General features: G+C 36.1%; 1 protein-coding gene across 1 annotated transcript in view; it reads left to right on the top strand.

The window, feature by feature from the left end:
- The window catches only part of USP10 (ubiquitin specific peptidase 10), a 37,176-nt gene extending 16,311 nt beyond the window's left edge, over positions 1–20,865 (top strand). Inside the window, exons 5-14 of the mRNA XM_009880953.1 lie at positions 1,808–1,899; positions 3,479–3,588; positions 4,064–4,119; positions 5,544–5,647; positions 6,432–6,531; positions 7,817–7,997; positions 11,612–11,777; positions 16,933–17,077; positions 18,269–18,334; positions 20,406–20,865. Coding sequence (XP_009879255.1) covers positions 1,808–1,899; positions 3,479–3,588; positions 4,064–4,119; positions 5,544–5,647; positions 6,432–6,531; positions 7,817–7,997; positions 11,612–11,777; positions 16,933–17,077; positions 18,269–18,334; positions 20,406–20,593 — 1,208 coding nt within the window. The 3' untranslated portion in view covers positions 20,594–20,865. The remainder of the gene's footprint in view (positions 1–1,807; positions 1,900–3,478; positions 3,589–4,063; positions 4,120–5,543; positions 5,648–6,431; positions 6,532–7,816; positions 7,998–11,611; positions 11,778–16,932; positions 17,078–18,268; positions 18,335–20,405) is intronic.
- The last annotated feature ends 1,530 nt before the right edge of the window (positions 20,866–22,395 follow it).

Raw genomic sequence — 22,395 nt, forward strand, 5'->3', positions numbered from 1 at the left:
AAACGTGATATTGTTCTATATACATTTTTAAATCAAGGCCACATTTCACAAGTCAGTATCTGCCAAAGGGAATGTGAATTCTTTCTGGTTAGTGACGTGTGCTTGATAATAGGGTTTTGAAATTTTAAGAAAGTTTTCTCATGATTGTAAGTGTAATTTTCTTTTGATACTCTTGCAAAAGTTCTTTTAGTTATTGTGTAAATGTTAGGTGCGAGATGCAAATGTGGCATTAAATGTAATTGCTGTACACAAAAATAATTCTTAATGTTAAAAGAAACAAAACTCACTGTTTACAAAGCAGTTTTATGACCACAAGAGGATGCTAAAGGTTCTAATAATATTTTTATTTAGTATGATACAAAAATGGGGAAGAATACAGTTAAGGTAAAAAGTTATTGATAGACATTAAAAATACTTTTTTCATGATTTTTATCCTAATTTTCAACAGTGCTTAGTATATTAACAGAAGATTGCTTGCACGTTTCAAACTTTGCTACATTAACAATATATTCTGAAATAGCATTAGTAATTTAATAACAAATACATTTCAACACTCACAGAAGGATTTTCACCTGCATCTGTGCTAGGTGCTGACATCTTCCCTTTTACATCTTTTTGCTGTCTGCCCTTTCAGGTGTCAGTTTTTTTTATGTAATGGAGAACTGATTTAAATATTTTCTGGGGTTTTTTGGCATGTTTTTACTTGGTTAGAACTGGTGATGTCAGCAGAAAAAGTGTGATTTTGTAGGTAAAGAGATAGTTTGGAAGTGGAAGGACATGGATTTTGTTTGCAGTTCTTCCACCTCCTCTGCTTAGTTATGGCGCTGTGCCTCTGCTTCTCCACCTATGTCATGGTATCTTGTCTGTTTACATAATCCTTCTGGTGAATAGCTCAAACTCTTAAGTTTCTGTGGTGTAGCATATAAGGGCTTTAGAGGCCCTCACATTTATTATAAAAATACATAACCCCTTTGGTAGACAATTGCTATGTTTATTTGCATTTTTATTCTGTCTTGTATACCTCTTGTCCTTATTTTGCAAGTTTAAAATATACCAGATCCAATATTTTCCTTAAACACTTTTTATTTAGGTACTTAAATAACAGGTCAGGCTTCCTGGAAGAACTCCCCCTGTTGCTCTCAGTTTCATAACTGAGACAGACTTATTTATGTCCAGTGGTTTCTCATTTTTAAACTTGGGCCGTTGCTGAAGTATTTGAAAGCAGGAAACCAACCAGTAGGCATGATATTATGTAAGCCTGTTATCTTGTAGATTTTCGAAGTCTTAAACTGGTAAATAAAACAGTGTTCAGAAGACCACCTTAACATCTGTCGGTCCCATTTGCATGAAGATATTTTTGTTGATGGTGTATATTGAAACTTGTGAAATGAGACTGCTGTATCAGCTTCACTTCTCTTAAAAGCAGAAGAATTTGGGAAATACTTCACAAAATTGGTGGCAGGAGATTACATCTAATGGGATTTTATATCTATATATGTATTTAAATAAAAGTATCTGATCTCAGGAAAACAAAACCAAAAACAAATAGGTCTTCTCAGTTTTGAAATGACAACGATTGGGTTTTGTACCAGCATCCTCCTGACCCAAATTCCAGGATGTCTTCAGCTGAAGAAATGTCTGACTTGAAATATGAGCAGTGTTTAAATGCAATGAAAGTTATTTGCTGAAGTTTCTGGGAATGTTGTTAATTGATTTGAATTATTTTGGAATGCATCAACAGATACTTGTTTGGATGGCTAGCGTGGGTATTTTGTTGATGCTCAGTTTACTGTTTCTTATTCTGCAGAAATACTGGAAAATGTAAGACTAATACATAAACCAGTGTCTTTGCAACCGCGAGGGCTGATCAACAAAGGAAACTGGTGCTACATCAATGCTGTATCCTTACCTTGGAAAAATTAATGCACTTAAGTTAAAATTTGTATATTTTATCTGTCAAAAGTTTTTTCTGGATTATTCTGGTAAGTATTTTATAAAAGTGTTTGTCTTCCCATATCCCGCTACTGTGGTTAAAATATGTAAGGGGAGCATCTAGAAATCCAAGGGTGTTTTGGATCGTTGAACCTTATGTCCAGGGTTCCCCAGCAGTTGGTTGCACAATTCTGTTTGCAATTTGTCTCTGTTACCTCTGTCAAAATATTTCAGAACTGTAAGTTTCTCATGACTGAAAACCTTCTTGTAATTTCTGGTTATGTTTACTCATGACTGTGCATCAGCTTAAGTGGTTATTTCTCTTTTGTATGTGAAGTAACTATTCTTACTCTTAGGCTTTGTTTTGGTGATTTGGTAAGTGGATCACTTGGTTTTCTGTTGAGTCGCTATCATATCATCTGTGTAAATGCAGTGTTTAAAATCATCCTTTTACAACGGGATGGAAGATTAGCACGCTTTTAATGTATTAGAATTGTATTCACCTGCAAAAATAACTCTTACCTTGGGTAACAAATCTTCCTTCTTCAGTGCTGTATTATGATAGTTTTATTAATAATAGTTTTTTTATTAATATATCTATATCTCCTATGTTAGCTATGGCCCACTGCAAGTGACGATTAGGATACTTTTACTTTAACTGCTAGTACTGCTAATGAAAAATACTAAGACCAATTTCAAGGCTGATCATTGCAGAACTGAATAACCTATTTCCAGATGAGCGATTGTACTTTAAACGCCAGCTTTTATCTTATGTAACCAGTTCTGCACTCATCTAACTGTATGTATTAGCTCCCATTTTTTTCAGTCTTAAAATGTTCCCTGAGAATTTGTTGCTCAATTTTTGCACACTACAGGGATCAAGTTCTCTCAATCTCTCAATCTGTTGTGATTGTTGCCTTTTTTGTCACTTCTCTGCTCCTCCAGTCTTTTTAATACATTTCCTTTGTTCACTGTTCTCACCAAGTAGCACAGATTTTGATATTTTTGAAGTATTTTCTCCCAACATACACTGTAGTTTTCCTGGTTCCTCCAGACTTTTCTTTACACTGCTGAATGTTTCACGTCACGGCGGGTTTGTTTGGTTTGGTTGGGTTATGGGGTGAAGCATCACCTTTAACTTGCAGTCTGTCAGCTGGATTCTTCCGTTCTTTTCCGAAAACACGTTACCGATTATCACTTGCCAGTTTTCAACCTGTTAATTTTATAAAGGCTTTCCTGTGAAAGTTCTTTTCCTCTCCTACTCCTAGAGATAAATGTTCCCTTCCCCTTTGATGAAAGTTTTTGACGTTACTAAATTGTCAGTGAAATCACTTTGTGTTACAAGATGCCTGGGGTTTTTAGTACAACTTCTGTACGTTTTTGGTTAACGCTGTAATAAAAGTCCAGCCACCTCTTCCAGTTTAGTTATTGGATTGGTCTACATAATAAAGAGTTAGCTTTTTTGCATAAAATTTTAAATATAATCGAGTATTTGGTTAATATGTAGATTATGTTTTCTGAATATTTCCTTAATGCCACTACATAGACCCTGCAAGCCTTGGTTGCTTGCCCTCCAATGTATCATTTAATGAAGTCCATTCCAATTTATTCAAAATCACAGCGGCCGTGTACCTCAACACCAATGATAGACAGTTTGTAAGTAGCTCGTTAAAAAAAAATTAAAAATCTGTGATCTGACTAAGCTCCTTCAGAAATATCTAACAAATGATTGTTTACTGCGATTGTTAAAAGTTGATATGTATTCAGAAGGGGGTTTTTTTGTGTGGGTGGTTTTTTGGTGATACATGGCTTTTATAGCGAACTTGGTATTTTACAATTGCTTGACTAGTCAAGGAAGATAAAATTCCTGTTGCCTGAGGAATATCAGTCTTAAGTAGTGTTTAATATGCAAAAATGAACTGAGAGAGCTGCAAGAACTAACCTAACACCTTGGTTTTGTTAGCAGTGATCGGGTTAATTTTGATGTCTGAACTTTACTCAGACTTCATTATGATATTTGTTTGTTGTTTTTTTCAGGCAGTCAGTAATGACAATGATGTGATTTTATTATTTGTCCTTCTAAGTCGTAACTTGCTGCTCATATCTAGTTGTTCCTTCCCTTCTGTTTCAGTGTTCGTTTAATGAATGAGTTCACTAATATGCCTGTACCTCCTAAAGCAAAACAAGGTGAGTGGGAATAGGGGGAGAAAAGTCTTAAAATCATGATAAGAAGGCTTTGGGGTAAGGATATGCATTGTGTGATGTACTTACGATCCTTAAACACTGCTGCCTGATCACTTTCATGGCTCTTTGGACTTCTGGAGTTTCTTGATATCTTAAAGTTTGCAGTTGCTTTTCTGTCAGTGTTAACACCTTTTCTTGTTGGTGATTAATGTTAAGAAGTCATAGGTGTTACAGCTTACATTTTGTCTTCTATGCGGTAGACCAGATGTACAAGTGCAATAAGAATAGTTTTTGTTGAAGGTTAGCTTATTTGTTAAGATGTCTTCTAAGAACATGCCGTTTCTAACAAAATTTGATATTCCCTGTATTTTACTCTGCTTCCTTCCTTACATATTTCCAGCTGTTTGGTTCATCAGCTGGCTCAATTCTATGATTTTTCCTTAAATACTGAACACTCATATTCATTTGGAACAAGATGGGGCCATAATAGGTCTCTCTCTAGCTGTTAGAGATTGCCTGCAGGCATGTTATCGTGGCTTTTAATTCCTCCCCATCCTATGCACTATTTCAGTGTTAAAACTTTGCAAGTGTATGATTCTTGGTAATGCGCGTTTGATCAATGATGATTATCTAGTGAGCAATAGAACTTTTTTTAATGCAAATAATTTATCTTGGAGCTTTTATTTTTTTCATCTCTGAACCAAATCTGTTGTATTAAAAACTTATAGAAATAAAAGACAGTTTCTGGAATGTGTTTATGTAACATTAAAAGAAAAAAGCACGAGGAGCTGGTTGTTCCAGTGATTTCCAAACAGTTCAGACATTTCTGTGGTTTGCTTAAGTTTTGTTTCTGTAAAACAAATCTTACTGCCTTATGCAACTTATTATACTTCTAGGTCATTTATTGTATTGTGTGGTTTTCAAATATAGTTTCGGAGGCCTTGTATTGCCATTAGGTTGAACATTCTGTCAAACTGTATCTTGTTTGTGTTTTATTATTATTTCTTTTCTGCAGTGAGGAAAAGTGATCTATTAGAATTACAAATACATAAAAGATTTAAGGAAGTGTTCTTTGAATACAAAAGAAGTACAGAAATTTAAGTAGAACCAGAGTTGTTCTTTTATGATGGCTGTGGGTATTCTTGTTAATCTTTAGAGTGTTGACTATAAAAAAAGAGTACTAACTTTTCCAGACTGTCTGTAAGTCTGCGTAGGGTCACGTAACATATTTGTAGAAAAAGTTTACCGATAAGTGTTGTATCTTATGAATACCAAGCTTGAGTCACTAAAATGGTAATAAAACTATTAAAAAACAACACAAAAAAAATTGAATTCCAAAATCTAGTGATGTGTGAAGAGAATGTTAAGGTATAATGCTGAAAAACCTTCTATATTGTTACTTATATGTACTTCTCTTTGCCTTGCAGCTTTAGGCGATAAAATTGTGAGAGACATCCGACCAGGAGCTGCCTTTGAACCTACATACATTTATAGACTTTTGACAGTTATAAAGTCCAGTCTGTCAGAAAAGGTGTGACTTAAAAATCTCTGACTTTATTAACTGCATTGCAAGTCAGTCACTGTTGTTAAAACAATGTAAAGCCATACGTGAGGTTCTGTGCCTAAATATTACTAAAATCAATCAGTTGGTAGTTCATTATAGTGAAGCTAGACTGTCTTGGGACTTAAATTATAGGAAGATGTTAATTGTAAGTTTGGCAGTTTGATATGTCAGAATAATGAAAAAAATGATGACTGGAATGGTACATCTCCTTTTATAAAGAAGATACCTATTGATTTGTATTTAAGAAATGAGCAGTTTTGTTCGTTTCGGCTTGGGATTCAGTTTGGAATGGTTGAAGGACCACAGAGACTTCAAAATACTAGCTCAGGTTTAGTTTCAGTTTAAAGAAAATATAATTGTTCTAACCATCCTTTGATTTGGCCTTGGTTTGACAGCAACTTTTAACACTACTATAAAAGAAATAGCAAAAAAAAAAAATTACCAACTTCCAAGTTAAATCAAATTTCTGTTGAAAAGAACGCAGAAAGTCTTGTATGCGGGTCAAGCTTATATGTGTACTTGCTGCTTCTGGCAGGTTACCAATTAACATGTAAGTTCTTTTTGAACTGGTTAAAAATGAGTGATTGTTATAGTAAAATGTAAACTTTATTGGACTTCAGAACTTTAAATGGTTGGTAAATTAGCTACATTAATAGGAGAAAGCTAGATGTTCAATGTCGTGAACCTCCTGTTAAAATGAAAACATGAAAATGCCATGTAATAATTGGAAAAAAACCCCTATTTTATTCAGGGCAGGCAAGAGGATGCTGAAGAATACTTGGGATTTATCCTCAATGGGCTACATGAAGAAATGCTGACCCTAAAGAAACTTCTCTCTCCACATAATGAAAGTTAGTGGTTTGGTGTTTTTTGTAGCAAACTTAATTTCTTTCAAATATGTCTCACCCTTTTTTTTTGGTGGCGATTCTGTAATACAGAACAATGTTTGGAGTAGATGTTGAGATAGGGATAGAATGCCATGCTTAGGGGACTCAAAGACATTAAGAAATAAACTAAAAATCTGTCTAAAGGATAAAATCAGGCCATGCTGTCCAATTTACAAATGATGTGAAGTGTTACTGGGTATTTGGAAAAGCATTATCATTCTGTAAGTACTCTGAATGACTATAATAATGTCATATACATGGTCCTTCTAAACAACAAATTTCTGTATTACAGATTTTTACTGAGCTCAACTGAGCATTATTTGAGGCTAACTGCAGTTGAGTAGTCTTGTCTTAAGCATAGGTATGTTTGACTGCCATTCATAATACCTGCATTGTCAGTTGTTTACTGGGGTTTTGGCTCTCCGTGGCAGTTCAAAAATACATCAGTGTGTTTTTTCACCAATCTTTTTAAACCACTGTTAATTAAGATCTTTTTCTGAAGTGGAAAATTCTAGACTAATGGCTAATTTATATCTAATATAAACCAGAACATATTGAATTATTTTAAAATTCTTATTGACAAAGTTGGAGAAAAATTTTATTTGGAAGAAGTATTAGAATTTGTATGCAGACTAAAATGCCATTTTATTTTCTGGTGACTTTATGTTTGGGTCCCCTATGAAAAGTGAAACAAAACACTGTTAGTCTTAGCCAAGTATAGAATTAAGATCACGAGTTACCCAATTTCTCTTTAGTAGGCTAAATTTTTAATGATATAAAGTGATCATTCCATATTTTGTTCTTTAGCTGTGTGCAGTTTATAGCCTCCTGACTTTGGCGCTTGCAAAGAAAATATTTGCTAAGCCTTGGGTTCCCTGTAGAATCTGTGCAGAAAAGGAGTTGTATTTAATAATGGCATAATTATGTTTCCAGAATAACACTTCACTTTCTAATTTTCTACCCCATAAATTTACTACTAAAAATATATCAAACTTTGCTAGAAAATGACATCTGTTTACATATAGTCATCAGTGAGCTGCATTCTGTTAACATATGGATGTGTCCAACTATGAGTGAGCCTGGAGTATATTTGTTCTCTTTTACTTTGTCAAATCTATGAAAACATCTTATCCTCTGAAAATTATTTGCATTGCGTTTTTCCTTTCAAATCCTTTGTCTGTATACATGTTTTATTTGTTAAAAAAAATAAAAGAAATAATGTTTTTTTTTTTTCCTTCTTCACTTTAAGAACTCTCCGTGTCCAATGGCCCTGAGGCTCAGACTGTTCATGAAGAAGAGGAACAAGATGAACAAGGAGAAGGCAGTGAGGATGAATGGGAGCAAGTGGGACCTCGCAACAAATCATCAGTCACTCGACAGGCTGACTTTGTTCAGACTCCAATTACTGATATTTTTGGTGGTCATATAAGGTACAGTAATTTTTTTATAAAAGTCATTGAGACCGTATGCTGCTTTGCCTTTACAGATAACTTTGTCCTCTGCTTTACTTTCTATATTTTTTCACCGTTACTGGATAGTTGGATAGAAGAGACTGTTACAGAGTTTGTTCCGGCCAGGAGAGGTGCACATACTCCCATGAAACATTCGTTATGCAAGAGAGGGTTCAGAAGACAGACCAGAATGATCAAAAGATTGATCAATGATCAAATGTTTCTATGACTTACTGTAGAGTCTGGATCTTTTTAAGTGCCTTAAGAACAGTCTGTTTAGAGAACTAAGGCTCTGAATTGCATGTAGAGGGGTTTGAACTCTGTATGCTTTGTATATTTATATTAATGTCTAAGAATTCCAAAGAACTTTAGAGCTACCTAATTTTTGTGACCTCTGAGGAATCTTGACTCATTTTGTAAATCAGGATACTAAAGGATACTGAGATTTGCAAAGAGTTTAATCTGGTCAGTAAAAGAATGAAATAAAATGAAAAATTTGGTTCTTCAGACCCTTGTGCTTCCCAGAGGCTGGAAAGTTATGTGTAATAGTTAATAAATAAAACGTTAAAGACAAAAGAAGTTTGGAAAAAAGTAAATTGCTACAAGATGTTAGAGGAATGAAAGGAATGTGGGATGTTACTTGTATTCAGGTCTGATACCAGATGAAGGCAGAAAGTAGATACTGAAAGAATATTTTTTTGGAAAGGAAGCCTCATGACTCTTTTGGAGAAATGTATAATTTAAAATGAAAGCAAGGTAAACACTTGCTAAAAACATATTCGAAAACAAAAATGCTAGACTTGAAGAATTATTTTTAAATTGGAGACAGACACTTAATTGCTGGTGTTTGGCTCCCTGTGTTGCCAGGTATTCCATCTAGAGGTGTGAATAATGTGGGCCAGTGCCTTCTGCCTGTGAAATGCACTGAAATTATTCTTCTGGGATTTGAGTCAGACTCAAACTGACTGGCAAATAAAATTATATTTTCCGTAGAAATTAGCAGGCAGGTGTCTGTATGTATTGATGGAATTTCGCGTTCACATACCCGAGGTATTGTTAATACCCTTAATATATTTATCATGGTCAGAATTGTTTAGATCTCTATGTGATTCCATTAGTTTTTAAATTAAGAATATTAAGAGAACGCTGTCTTGTGTAGAAGTCCACAGAAAGTGACATAAAGCAAAGGTAATGCTGAAAAAAAGGTAAAAACTTGCAGTGAGCAACAGAAGCACAGGGTCGAATCCTACATCTGTTGTCTGCTGTCACCACACCCATTTTATTTAGCCTCCAAACTAGGTCACACAATTTACCGCAGAAACAGTCTCCCATGTTGTGATGTTGGAAAGCTTCATCCTCTGAGGCTAAGGGTGGAGATAGGAAGGATTGAATACAGAATTACCAGTAGAAGTCCAGTAAATGAAAGCATCAGAAATTGGAAGAATCAAATGGAAAGCAGCTAGGAAAACATGGTTTGAATTGGCATCTTTGGGAAACTTTAGGCTTTTTTCTCGAAGCTTTGTCTATTAAATGCCTATTTAGACATAATTACTTAAAAAAACCCAAACCCAAAAAGTCTTCCTTAAGCAATGTGAGACTTAACTGTGTAAGTATGAAGATACGCAGTTCTGTCAGGATCTGGTTTGTTCGTGTGTGAGAGTCCCTTTTGATTTTCAGCTTGTGTGAATTTCAAATACTTGTTAGGCAAGCTAGCTCACAAGCCAGTTAGAAGTCTGGTAAATATTTCCGTAAGTAGTACCAACTTTTCCCTTCAGATGCACTCTTATTTTAAAAGAAAATGCATCAATTACATCGTTGTAGTTTAAGCAGGGTAGCAATGGGCAGTGCCTGTCTTCCTGAAGAATTCTTACTGTGGAATTCTTACAGTACCTGAGAGTAATTATTCATCGAAAATGATGCATTTTCCCTTGACCAATTGAAATCTGTAATTATTCTAATAAATAATTTTGTTGTAGAAAATCATAGTCCTGCAAAGGTTTTGCTATCAAATCAATTTCTGCATATCTCTTTGAAGTCAGTGTTTTGAAGAAATGTTACAAATGAATTTCTGATAATTAAAAAAACCCAACTTTATCTTTTCAGAATATTGTATGTATTATTAATTAAATCTTAATACACGGATTTGAAAAAAACAGTTGGGAGTTTTTAGCGTTTTTCTGTTGATTATTGCACTAAATAATGGTTAGCTTAAAAAGGGTTGGGAACTGTATCCAAAAGCAGCAAGACTTACACAGTGAAGGGTTTGTTTGTTGAAACGCTGCGCTTGCCATGTGTTGAAGGTTTTGTCCTTAAATATAGCCAAGGAGGAAGTGTTAAACTGAAATAAAGATGCTACTGTTTTTCATACGCTCTCTTTCCTCTAAAGGGTATGTATTTGCCAATATAAAGATGCATTGGCTTTCTGTTGGTGCTTCAGGGCTTTGCCTGAGTCAAAGGGACTCTTTTGATAGGAGTTTACACTACAGGCATTAAACCTGTATGTTAACACTTTGTACACGAGGGGGAGAAGTTTCAGCGTGGCTGAAATTAGAGCTATGTTAATTACTTTACTACTTTCAAGCTTTGGAAGGCACTGTAACAAGCGTGACAATATAATAACTGAATGATTTCTTTGGCTGTATAAAACCACATTTTTGTAGCAGCTGGGGCTTTTTAATGTAAATCCTGCTTTCAAAATAAAAAAAGAAATAATTCTTGAGCCATGTTTGATTGTCTTAAGTTTTCAGTGAAGTTTAAGAAAAATGAAAATCAGGAAGAGTCCACTTAGTGCGGTGACGTTGTGGCTGAAGAGTGTACTGTCTCATTGCACAAAACAGCGATCGCTGAGCCAGGCTGCTTAAAGGCTGCAGCTGAATACACTTCAAACAAAAAACCCAGGAAACATGTTCTCATGCCCTAGGTCATTACTCCTGCCAGTTTTCCAAAAAACTCCCAATTTATGTACAAAGAAGTACATGGACAAAGTCTGGACACAGAAAATGGTGGGAAGAAAAGGAAATGCCAGTGCTTGATGGAGCATGGTTTATACTTCCTACGGCAAGATTTAAGCAAACAATTTAAAATCATTGTGAAATTGGTCTTAGTGAAGTGACTACAAAATTTGTGTATTTTTATTGGAGAATCTGAAATCAGTTGTAACTTACAGTAGAACATGCAGTTAGATAAGCACCTGCATTTTGCACTTCTGAAGATTTGTTGGAAAACATAATTTCAAAACTCTTAACACGAAGAGTGTCCAGAGGTGAATCTTTTTTAAGTGCATTATCAAAAATGTCAGTATTTTTCTTTTAACTTTTGATGCTTATCCAATAACCGTTTGAATCCTTGCATAAATAAAGCAGTATAACATAATCTCATTCAGTATGCTCTTAAGTGGATGTGAAAATCATGTAAATTGCAGTAATACTGATTCAGGTTGTTGAAACATACGCTTAACCTTTGTGTGTGTTGTTTTGGATTCGCTATACATTGAGTTACTAAAGTAGACTTCAGTCTGTTCTTACTTGAAGATTCTATATTGTTGAAAACTACTCTGCTTTATTACATTTTAATTTTTTTTTTTGTTTCCGTAGATCTGTTGTTTATCAGCAGAGTTCTAAGGAGTCTGCTACACTGCAACCTTTCTTCACCCTGCAACTGGATATCCAGTCAGACAAGATACGCACAGTTCAGGATGCGTTGGAAAGTTTGGTGGCAAGAGAGTCTGTCCAGGGTTATACCACAAAAACCAAGCAAGAGGTGTGTTCTGTTGACGCCTTTTTACTGTCAAATACTAAACTTTTAAAAAGGGTTTTTATACAGTTCTTGCTTTACAAATAGTAACTTGAACACTATTACTTATGTTAACAAAAGAGGTACTAACCTCTTCAAATTGTCCTGCAGCGGTAAAAATGTATTTCAGTTGAACACATGCACTGGAAGGAAGAGAACTAACTCTCAAACAAAACCATGCCTGTAAATAGGTGTGTTTTCTGAGATGATGTAGTAATTGGTTAGAGATTTTACTAGAGCGTATATTAAATTAACAGGGTGAACTGTGGTAATAGTACATAGCATTATGGGTAAAAGAGCTTTTAGCTGATCTTAACATAGCGATTCCTGGGGTTGCCAGATGTTCTTGGCAAAGGAGCAGCTCTTCAGAGTATCGTTTGAAAGCACGCTCCAGCTTTAAGAAGAAAACTCTTGTAACAGAACACTTGCATTGTTGTCTGTGTGGCTGTCCTCGATGGGTTTTGATTTACACATTTTACTTACAAATCAAAAATGAAAATATTCATTGGTGGTAGGCCTGGTAGAAGTCCATCTAGACTCACTAAAACATCTGATGATCAGTGGCTTTCTCCCTGGATTAATAGACTGTAATCTTTCAGTAGCCAGTAACACCTCCATTCAGTGTCCTTGGCACTGTATAGTTGACTAATTTGCTTTATGCAGCCTTAAAAACCCCAACTTGTCAGTAATACTATGTTCAGTTTAAGGTCATCAGTTCAAGAAAAATGTTATTCACAGTTGGAGAATGTCTGGAAAAGAGCGATCAAAATGAATGGCAGTGTAAAAGTTGTGATGTAAAAGGAACAAGTAAAGGGGAGGAGCTGTTCAGCATCAAGAAGGAAAAACGTGGAAGTAGAGAGATTGAACCAGATGTAAAACTTAATATACGTCAAAAGCTCCCCTGAAAAGGAGAAGGCTGATTTTTCTCAGTGATACTCAAACAGTAAACAGGAATAGGAGCCAGACTAGGTGTTACCTGTGGTGCTTATGGAGTTGTCCTCGCTGCTTTAAGAGAAGGTTGGAGGAAACACCAGTCAGGATTTACATAAATCATTATAATTGATTCAGAGGGGATGGAGTGGAGGACCTTTTGAGATCTCCAAGTCCTGTGATTCTCTATTACTGTAAATACCAGGACGTTTTATTCTGTATTCTTATGCAGCTCTGCAATTTTTTTTAATCTTATTTTTCAAATAATACAATACATAATAGTAATAATTGCAGTAGAAAAATACTTCATAGGGAGACAAACATGCTTTTGGCATTACAGTTTGAGAACTTGTGATATAGGGTAATAAATTAGTTTTTCCCCGCTAAGGTGTTGCCTTGCTTCTTATGGTGTGCATTAGTAAAGAACATCATCTCTGGCATGCATGGATTGCTCAGATGGAAGTTTTGCGTACGCTGTTCGTAACTTCTTTCAGTAGGCCAGGCTGGAAAGAGGCTCTTGAGTTGGAGATGTGCTCTCTGATGCTCATTTCCGTATCCGCCAGTTTTCTAAATACTCCAGATGAGAATATGGTTTGATGAAGAAAGGGTGGACCATTTTCTTTGAAAAGCTAGAGATGGATAGCTGAAATGTCTGCCTTGTATACTCAGTAGGTGTGTTAGAGAACATTTATTTCTCCAGTTGTCTTCCATGTGAAAGAAACATTTGCAATGCAAGCTTGTCATGACTTACCATGGATTTTTTTGCTAGGCATTCATTTTTTCGTTTTTTGCTGCAGATGGTTTTAACTTCTTTACTGACAACCCAGTGTTCAATTACAGGGTTTGGAAGAAATGGGTGTTCAAATTAGGTGCTGGAGGTTTGGTCTGGCTCGTATTTTAGAGTCTCAATACAAGCGTTCACAATGTGTTTTAGATCTTGTTTCGAAAGAAACTTGAATTGAAATAGTTGTTCTTCTATTAAAATTGTAGTGAAAACACTGAACACATTGACTGTAGAACAAACATAGGACTTTGCAGATAGTAATTCTCAAAATGTATTGCAAAGGAGTGTTTCATCTCCATTTTATAGAAAGGGAACTCAGGACTGCTGGTAAAGCTCAAAATCATATTATTAAAAATTATTACTGTTTTCTGATTGTTTTAATTTGAATTGTGTTCTTCACAAGTTTTGGGCATAAACTGTAGATATGAAAAGATTAATCTTCCAAATATGTGTTAATGATTTCTTTTAAAGTTTGTTTTTAATTGCTTTGAGCTGATTTTTATTTTTATGCGTGTGTTAATGTAAACAGGAAATCAGTCGTGTTCATGCAGTGTTTAAAATAATTAGATATTTTAAATGAAAATAGGTGTTTTAAATGGAGTGGCATTTTCTTGCTGTTTATGACTCAATTTCACTTGCTCACTAACATTGGAGGAAAGTTGTTTTGGTTCCTTCTGGTCTTGCAGATCACTTTGTTTGATCTTGCCTATTTCAACAGTTACTAGTTGTTGGGTTTTTGTTTTTTTTTATAAAGGGCTTAATTTTTTAACCTAACTGAAATGATTTTTTTCAGTCTTATTCCTATCTGGAGACCTGCTCGTGTTTTCTAACAGAAGGGAAGGCTCTTGAATAACAAACCAGCCTCATTTACTTTTCCAGGGTACCTTCCACGTACCCCTTAGAAGGAGTCTTCACATCCCCTGGAGTTCTCAAACTGCTCCTTGAGGACCTTACAAATATTTACTTGGGACTCTGACTCACGTTCACTAAACACACCGTTATGACACTTTTAGCTGGTAACGGTGGTGCCAGAAATCGGAGCCCCTTCACCCAGTCAGGACAGCAGAACATGTGCCTGTTCCTCAGCTGCTGCTCTTCATTCTGGCACCGTAAGACAAAACTGCTTTGAGCAGTGGTTTGAGCTAATACGGAGCGGCGCGGCTGAGGTGCACGCATCTGTTCCATACTCCAGCTTGGTTACTGAGGATGGAGAATGGCAACTGCTTAAACCACTGCAGTGACGTTCTTCAGCATCTGTTATTCCTGGGCTGGGCTGGGAGCTGTGAAGTTTGTGGGTTTTTTGCACAAAATTCTGAATTCAAAGACTTCAGATTTGAGACTTAGAAGAGAGGAAAATCTTGAGATAGTAATAACCAGGTGAATCAAGTGCATGGGTTTTTTTGTCTGTATAAAGCCTCTCTGGATTTGCTCCCTGAAAGCAGCAGCTGTTCCATGCTAAGATGTGTAGAAGATGCATCCTCTCATGAGCTCATGGGAGAATTGTGTGAACCTCATGTTGTCACCTTCACTTTCAGAATTTGCCTTCTAGCTTCTAATTCTGCATGTAATTTCCTGGAAATTGAGGAGGTGGGCACCAGCAGGCACGCACTTGTTGAATGGAAAAGAACAGGGTCCAGTTTGGCTTGTGGGTTTTAAAAATATACGAAACACAAAAACCTTCCCTCAGCGCTCAGTGAGGCTGCTGCTGTTGCCAGGGTTTTGATGGGTTTTGGACACAGAAAGGCATATTTTGAACCCTTAAGATGCAGGTGAAATTTTACACGGTTTGTAGAGACTATTTCTGCTTCAAATGTAGAATTACTTCTTGTAAATTGGATCAGCTCAGATCCACGAGGAAATGAAGTACCCTACAAAATCTTGCTTGCTTCAGCTCCGAAGAAGTTTTACTTTTCAAGCTTGGAAAGTGATAATAGTTTTTCCCAATGAGTTTCTCTTCCACGCTTTGTAGGTTCTAGCAGAATCGGGCCCTGTATTGAGAAATAATACGATGATGATTTATATTTTTTTCCAATAAAAAAAGTGAGAAAAACCTAAAGCAGTTATTTTGAGAAATGTTTTTGTGTCATGATTTTTAGGAAGGGAAAACATTTTTGTTCTGCAATTCTGAGTTCAATTTCAGGTTTTCAGACAGTAACTTTGCAGATTGTTGGTTATAATTACATAAAAATCAGTAGAGAAAAGTGAGGTCACAATGCCTATTTTTCTCTTGAAATTTTCTTCAAAACCTTTTAAAGAACCCAGTATACTTTTTTAGAAAGAAAAAGCTTTAATTACTGATCTCTTCCATAATAGTTGATCATGATGGCTTACTTATTTGTAAGTAGCCTACGTAACAGCTCACTTCATTTTTTGAGGGACTTTTTGAATGACAAATATATTCTGGTTAATGCAAAATGATTTTTGAACTGATGCGTAGTAATCTCTTATTCTTAATACATTAATCATTGTTATCCCCCTGTGAATAGCTCTGTATTTTAGTGACACTGTTACGCGAAGGTGTGTTTTCAACAGCATTTTAGGATTCTTTTGGTGAGAAGGGGGGCAATAAAGATAGTACCAGTTAAAACTGCAGAAGTCGGGTGTAGAAGCTGGTACTTCAGTGGGGAATTGCAAGGTTTGCTCAGGACTCTCTCTAAAGCAACACAGCATTGAAGCTTTTTAGCAAAGTAGATACAATACTGCTTTTGTATTTCAATTAGTATTTCTGAAGCATTCAGTGGAATTTCTTATGATAAATATAGACTTAGGTGTTTATAGCAAAATATTTTTCTAGTTTTTCTTTGTTTTATAGAGCTTCTTTTTTGATTATAGTTAATTTACCTATTGAAAATTAAAAAGTGATTTGGATTAGTTCTTATTTTTCCTTCTATTCAGCTTTTTGTAAAAAGGTGTCAGCTCTTAGAAATTAAAACAGCGTTTCAAAACCTTTTGCTTCAGGTGCTGAGGTGTGGTGCTGTTGTCTTCTGTAGTTCAGAGTTCTCTGAAATCAGCAGCATATGTTACAAGTGACTGACCTTTGATGAGAGTATAATAGCTTATGACAATTATTAATCACTGAACTGTTATGAGTAGTTGTTCCCGGGGGATATCCAGTAAGGTTTTTTCAGTAGTACAGTACCTAAATATTTGTGCTTATTCTAGCACATTAGATTCTCCTAAAAGTATTGAGTTCTCCTTTAAGACAACATTTTGGATGAAGATCCAGTGTGCTTTAAGCCATAAAGTGGAGTGTTTATCATAAAGTAACATCATAATAATATCAAAAAAATCTGTTTCTTCTGCTAGTGTATTTAAAATTAAATACTTATTCCTCATTTAAAGGAGTAATTTTGAGCAGTTAACAGAAAATTACAGGTTTTCTTCATCTTTGTTCTATGTATGTGTTAGGTGGAGATCAGTCGAAGAGTGACACTAGAAGAACTCCCCCCTGTTCTTGTTCTACACCTCAAACGGTTTGTGTATGAGAAAACTGGTGGATGTCAGAAGCTTATCAAGAATATTGAGTATCCCGTTGATCTGGAAATTAGTAAAGGTAAAGACTTTTGAACAGAATGTTTCCCTCTTTAGGGAAAAGATAATGTTGTGTTTCCTAGGGATATCTGTTTGTCTTTCAGTTTTCTCCCTTTCTCCCAGCTTTGTGCGCAAGATTTCTTCTCCGTTGTTGTCTAGAAACTTAGTAATTTGGGTGAATATGTTGTATGGGTGGGTTTTTTTTCCTTTCATAAAAATAATATGTTTGGGGTTCTGGGTTCAGTCGTACCTGTATATGAGTTTGGGCCTCCATTTTGAAAAGAACTTTATGGCAAAAGATCTTAAAACCTTTAGCACATCCTAGACATTGGGTTGGCTAAATAAGGGCCTCCTGCAGGTCTAAGGAGTAAGGCTGTAGGCTGCTGAGGACATATATTGGAAGTGACCCTGTTGAATGAGGGGTATGTCCCTATACAAGGTGGTTGCCAAGTAATACTAGATATTTTTATCTCCGTTTTCATTCAGAGAAGTGGCAAATTATTGTAATAAGCAGTGGCGGATGAAAGGAAACTGGTGTATTGTAGAAAATGCAGCCTGAAGGCAGACAAGTAAGCTGTAGTTCAGAGGTTAAACAACAAAGTTCGTTCTTTCCACAAATATCTTAAGATATAGCAATTTTACAAAGTGTGAAAGCTTTCAGATAATCCAGCATCTGAAGCTTGCCAAATTAAATGCATTTTGTTTTGATTTGACAAATGGACTGTTAGCCAGCCAGTAGTTCAAATGGGAAGAAATAAATAAAAATGATTACTCATGTATCAGGTGAAATACAGACTTTGTCAGACAGTACACTTTTATTTTACTTAATATTTTATTTTAAGAATTCTTTAAAGAATGGATATTTGTAGAACGAGTTCAGTTTGTCTCGACTGGCAAAGCTGTTTGTAGTATGGCTTGGAATCTGAAATTAATTTTTGTTATTGTCTGACAACAGGAATGCAAGGAAAAGAAATCTGATCTTTTCCATCCCCACTCCCCCACCCCCCTTTTTTTTGGTGATAGTTTTAAACATTCTGTAAATGTTAGTGTCAGCAAACCGAGTATCAGAACCTTGACCATTCTTTAAAGGCTGTAGAACACATTTTAGTTAAACTACGGTAGTGTTGGTTTCTCCTATAAATAATTGATCCCTTTGAAATGGAATTTCTAAATTTGCTAACTATTGCCTTTGTGACTTTTTTTCCTCCTCCAGAGCTACTGTCTCCTGGTGTGAAAAGTAAAATTTTTAAAGGCCAAAGAACCTACCGGCTCTTTGCAGGTATTTTGTCTATATGCCTCTAGTCCCTGTATTGCAAATACAAATTCTGCATATAGAATTCTAGGATTCACTGGAGCTTCCTGGATTGTATAAAATATTTTGCTTTGAAATTACACTGAAGTGACTTGTGGGTGTCAAATTCTTGTATTAGTGATTTCTTGCATTTGTGCATATACACATACATTGCTATATCTTTATGTCTGACTAATCCAGCTTGAAGCTCATGCAAAAAGAGTTCTGTAACAGATCCACCCTGAAAAATATCAGCAGAAGCTGAAATGCAGCTGTAATGTAACTACTCCTAAAATACACCTCATATTCTCAGCATAATGTTTCAAATGTCTTTAGAAATGGCTGTTTGAATGCTGTCTCTGCATCCCTTTGAACCCTCAAGATGAGTATTGCTGGCAGGGTATGAATAGCATATTGTAGGTGGCAAAGTTTAACTTGGAGGAGATGATGATTTTTGTGTGAGGAAGAGATGTTTTTAAGAGTGTCTGCGATGTATACGAAATATCTAAATTGGTAGTTGAGACTGGGAGCTCCTGTAAGAATTCAGAAGCAGCATTTTAATATTGAACAAAACAGTCTCTGGGCAGTAATGGATTTCCTGAAGTTTAAAACTCCTACACAGTTTACGATTTGCACCTGCTTATTTGTGTTGGCATCAGGAGAACATCATAAACTGGAGAACCGGAGGTCTTAACTTCTACGTCACCAAATCTGTGCCAGTACTGGTGGCCTTATGTGACTTGGTGGTTTGGATCCACTTTTGTGACCGCTGAGGTTACAGAAGGAAATAACATACCTGTCTCTTGTGGAGATTCAGGACTGTTTCTGGCAGTGTAAACTTTTTTTTATTGATAGTGGGTTTCATGGGACAAGTTTAGACAGTGTATTTAAGGTGGCTTGAAGAAAATGTGTTACCGCTGTAATTTTTTCAAACTCCTTCTATGGAAAAGTACGATACTTCAGTCTTCTGTCAGCGGACTTCTCATCCAGCAAAACCAAGCTAGTTAGATGCATTTTAAATTACTCAAATAAGCTTTTGAAGAATTAAGTTTCAGATATCATCCAGGATATGCCTTATTATCTAACAATAAACTTCAGAACATCAGTAATTCGAGTCTACACGACTGTAAAACAAATACTTCCTAAATTCCCCCAAATGTATAGGTGTGGTATATTCTGCCTTTTTGCTTTGCTTAAGTCAAGTTACTCTGAAAATGTTTATTTTCATAGAAGTGTGAAGAAAGTCTTGAGTAAGCTTGAAGTGTAACTCTAGTCTGAAAAAGTGTAAACAATTTCATAATTATATACTTCTGCTTTTGTGTTTAATACAACAATTCCTTCTGGTTTTTATTTGTTCTTGTTAAGTATATGGTCAGGATGTTTTCTCAGAAGCAGCAGATCAGCAGTTAATCAGAGCCTTCAGTGCACAGTTTTGTTAAGGAGGGTACCAAGAACTAATGACTGTGAAACTTGTAGATTGGTACTTCAATAGAACCTGTTCTCAGAATAAAATTATAGTTAAGACAAAATGAAAAGAATGATGAGAGGTGGAATAGCTGGTTTACATTTCTGATCAGTGCAGACTGAAAAGTCTTGCGGGGTTTTTTGTTGGTTTTTTGTTTGTTTTTTTAACAAATAGTTTCGATAGAAGACTGTTGTCATCATCAGGCAGAGCGAATGTGTAGCTTAGCGCATCGTGCAAAGGGTGGCAGTACCTGTTGGAAGCTGGGAAGGGCGCGCTGCAGTGTCGCCGATGGCCTTTGTGAGGCAAATCCTTCCAGAAAATCCTCTAGCAAGTTCTAAAATGCAGTTTGATGCTTTTGATTCTTAATTTACTTAAACCTCCTTTTAGAATCATGAGATTTGGTATGCTGGAGAAATATTGCTAATATTGCCTAGCATCAAATGTAAGCAAGAAGGATTCTTGCTTGGTCCAGATCTGCAAACCCATGAGTATGCTGCGAGGAAAGCCATGTGGGATGTTCTTTCTTCATTTATTTTTTCAGTGGATGTTTATCTATGTTTAGCGTATACGTGCATCATGAATCTCTCTTTGCAGTTGTTTATCATCATGGAAACAGCGCAACTGGTGGCCATTACACTACGGACGTCTTCCAAATTGGTCTAAACGGCTGGTTACGCATCGATGACCAGGCAGTCAAAGTGATCAATCAGTACCAGGTGGTGAAGCCGTCTGCAGAGCGCACAGCCTACCTCCTGTACTACCGCCGAGTTGACCTGCTGTGAAACTTCCCCCTTTTACGCTGTGTGTGCAAGATACCTGCTTTGTAGAACGCCAACTATCACTAACTTTTTTTCTCCTGTAAATGCTCTTTTGAGTGAATTTTTTTCTTTTTTTTTTTCCTTTTCTTTTTTCTTTTTTTTTCCCTTGCAACTATGGGATAGAGTGATAAAGAAAGCTACCTTGGGTTTGTGCACAACATAGTTTGTGTTGACTTTTGACTTGGCAGAATGAAGTCACTTGCTTGAAAGACTCAGTCTCGTGAATCACAAAAATACAAAAAAAAAAAAATTAATCTGAGATAATGCTGAATCCTAAGATAATACGAGGGGGTTTGCATTTGATTCCCACTTTCTAATTGCGTAGTAGAAGAAAACCCTGCACCAGCAACAGAACTTGTAGATTTCTGTGAAAATGTTTTATCTTTACTTAAGTAAAAAAATAAAAAAATTAAAAAAATAAAAAGCGCTCTCTGCTTCCCCAATAGTTTTTGATAAGTGGTAAAATATGAGCCGATGTGTATGAGATGGAAATGGTCCTGTGTGCTTCAAAAAATGTACAAACGTACAAAACGCAGAGTTGCTGGTTCCTAATAGGAAAGACACATTTTAATAATTGTGCGATGAGAAACTGCTTAAGTACACATTGCAGATCAAATATTTGGAGTTAAGATGTTAGTCTATATAGATGGGTGATTGTAACTTTATTGCTATTAAGAAATTTCAAACTGCATTTATGCTTCTGTGTACATGAAATTAAAAAAAATGGGCAAAATAATTAAGATTGATATTTCTTTAAGTCTGCTTTGTTTAATTTTGCTGTCCGCTCTCCTATAATGTTGAGTTCCTAATTGTACACAGTTTAGTGATATCTAGAAGTATAAAGTTGTCGCCCATCAATAAAAGTCACAAAGTTGGTTTAAGGTGTGTGTGTGGGTTTTGTTTTTCCTCAAGTGTAAATTTCACCCTTGGAAATGTGAAAAAAATACTATGTAGCACTTTTACAAGGTGTAGATAGCATTCCCCAGATGAACGGAAGATGTTTTTGGTTGGTTTTTTTTTTTTCCTTTTTACAACATCTTGAAACTTCCGAAATGTTTCCATTTGGCATCGAGATGGAGCTGAACTTGGAGGGGAGAGGGGAAGGGAGAGGAGAAGAGCTCCAGCCTGAGGCCAGACCCGCAGGGGGGACAGGGGGGTCCCCTCGGCCAGGAGGGGGGATTGATACAGGATCCCAAGTGAAAGCCCTGCACCCTTCTTTAGAGGTAGATGGTGTTCTCTTTGCCTTTGACTAAAATACTCCTTTCTTTAGACAGTTGACATTTTCGTTGAAAAGTTTTTGGTAAAAATATTTCCTTGATCAGCTTCCTGTTGCCTTCCCTGCTGCTGAAGGTGGTGGATAAATCTATATATTGTTTATCCTTAATTTGATGAGAGTGGTCTTATGTGCTTATTAGTGCATCACTGGAGAAGTGTTCTAATGGTTGCCAGGGAAACAGGGCTGATTTTAACATGGATTCTCAGTAAAAGATTAAACTACATATATTCTGACCCAATACTGTTCACTTTTTTAAGGTGACATTTAGGGGAGGAAAAAAAAGTTATTTCCCGCGAAGCAGTGGAAGGAAAATTAGCTGCATTACCTTTACGGTTACGGTGTTCCAATACATTCCTTCAGCATTTCTTTAAACTGCTTTTGGTTTTGCTCTGAAGGGCCTGTCTGCCTGCGAGGGGGCTGCAGGGCTCGGGGGCCGAGCGGCGGTAGCTCGTCCGAGAGAAGGAAGCAGCCCAGTGAATGCCTCGGGGTT

Source organism: Charadrius vociferus, unplaced genomic scaffold, assembly GCF_000708025.1.
Source record: "Charadrius vociferus isolate BGI_N301 unplaced genomic scaffold, ASM70802v2 scaffold493, whole genome shotgun sequence".
Classification (NCBI taxonomy): Eukaryota; Metazoa; Chordata; class Aves; order Charadriiformes; family Charadriidae; genus Charadrius; species Charadrius vociferus.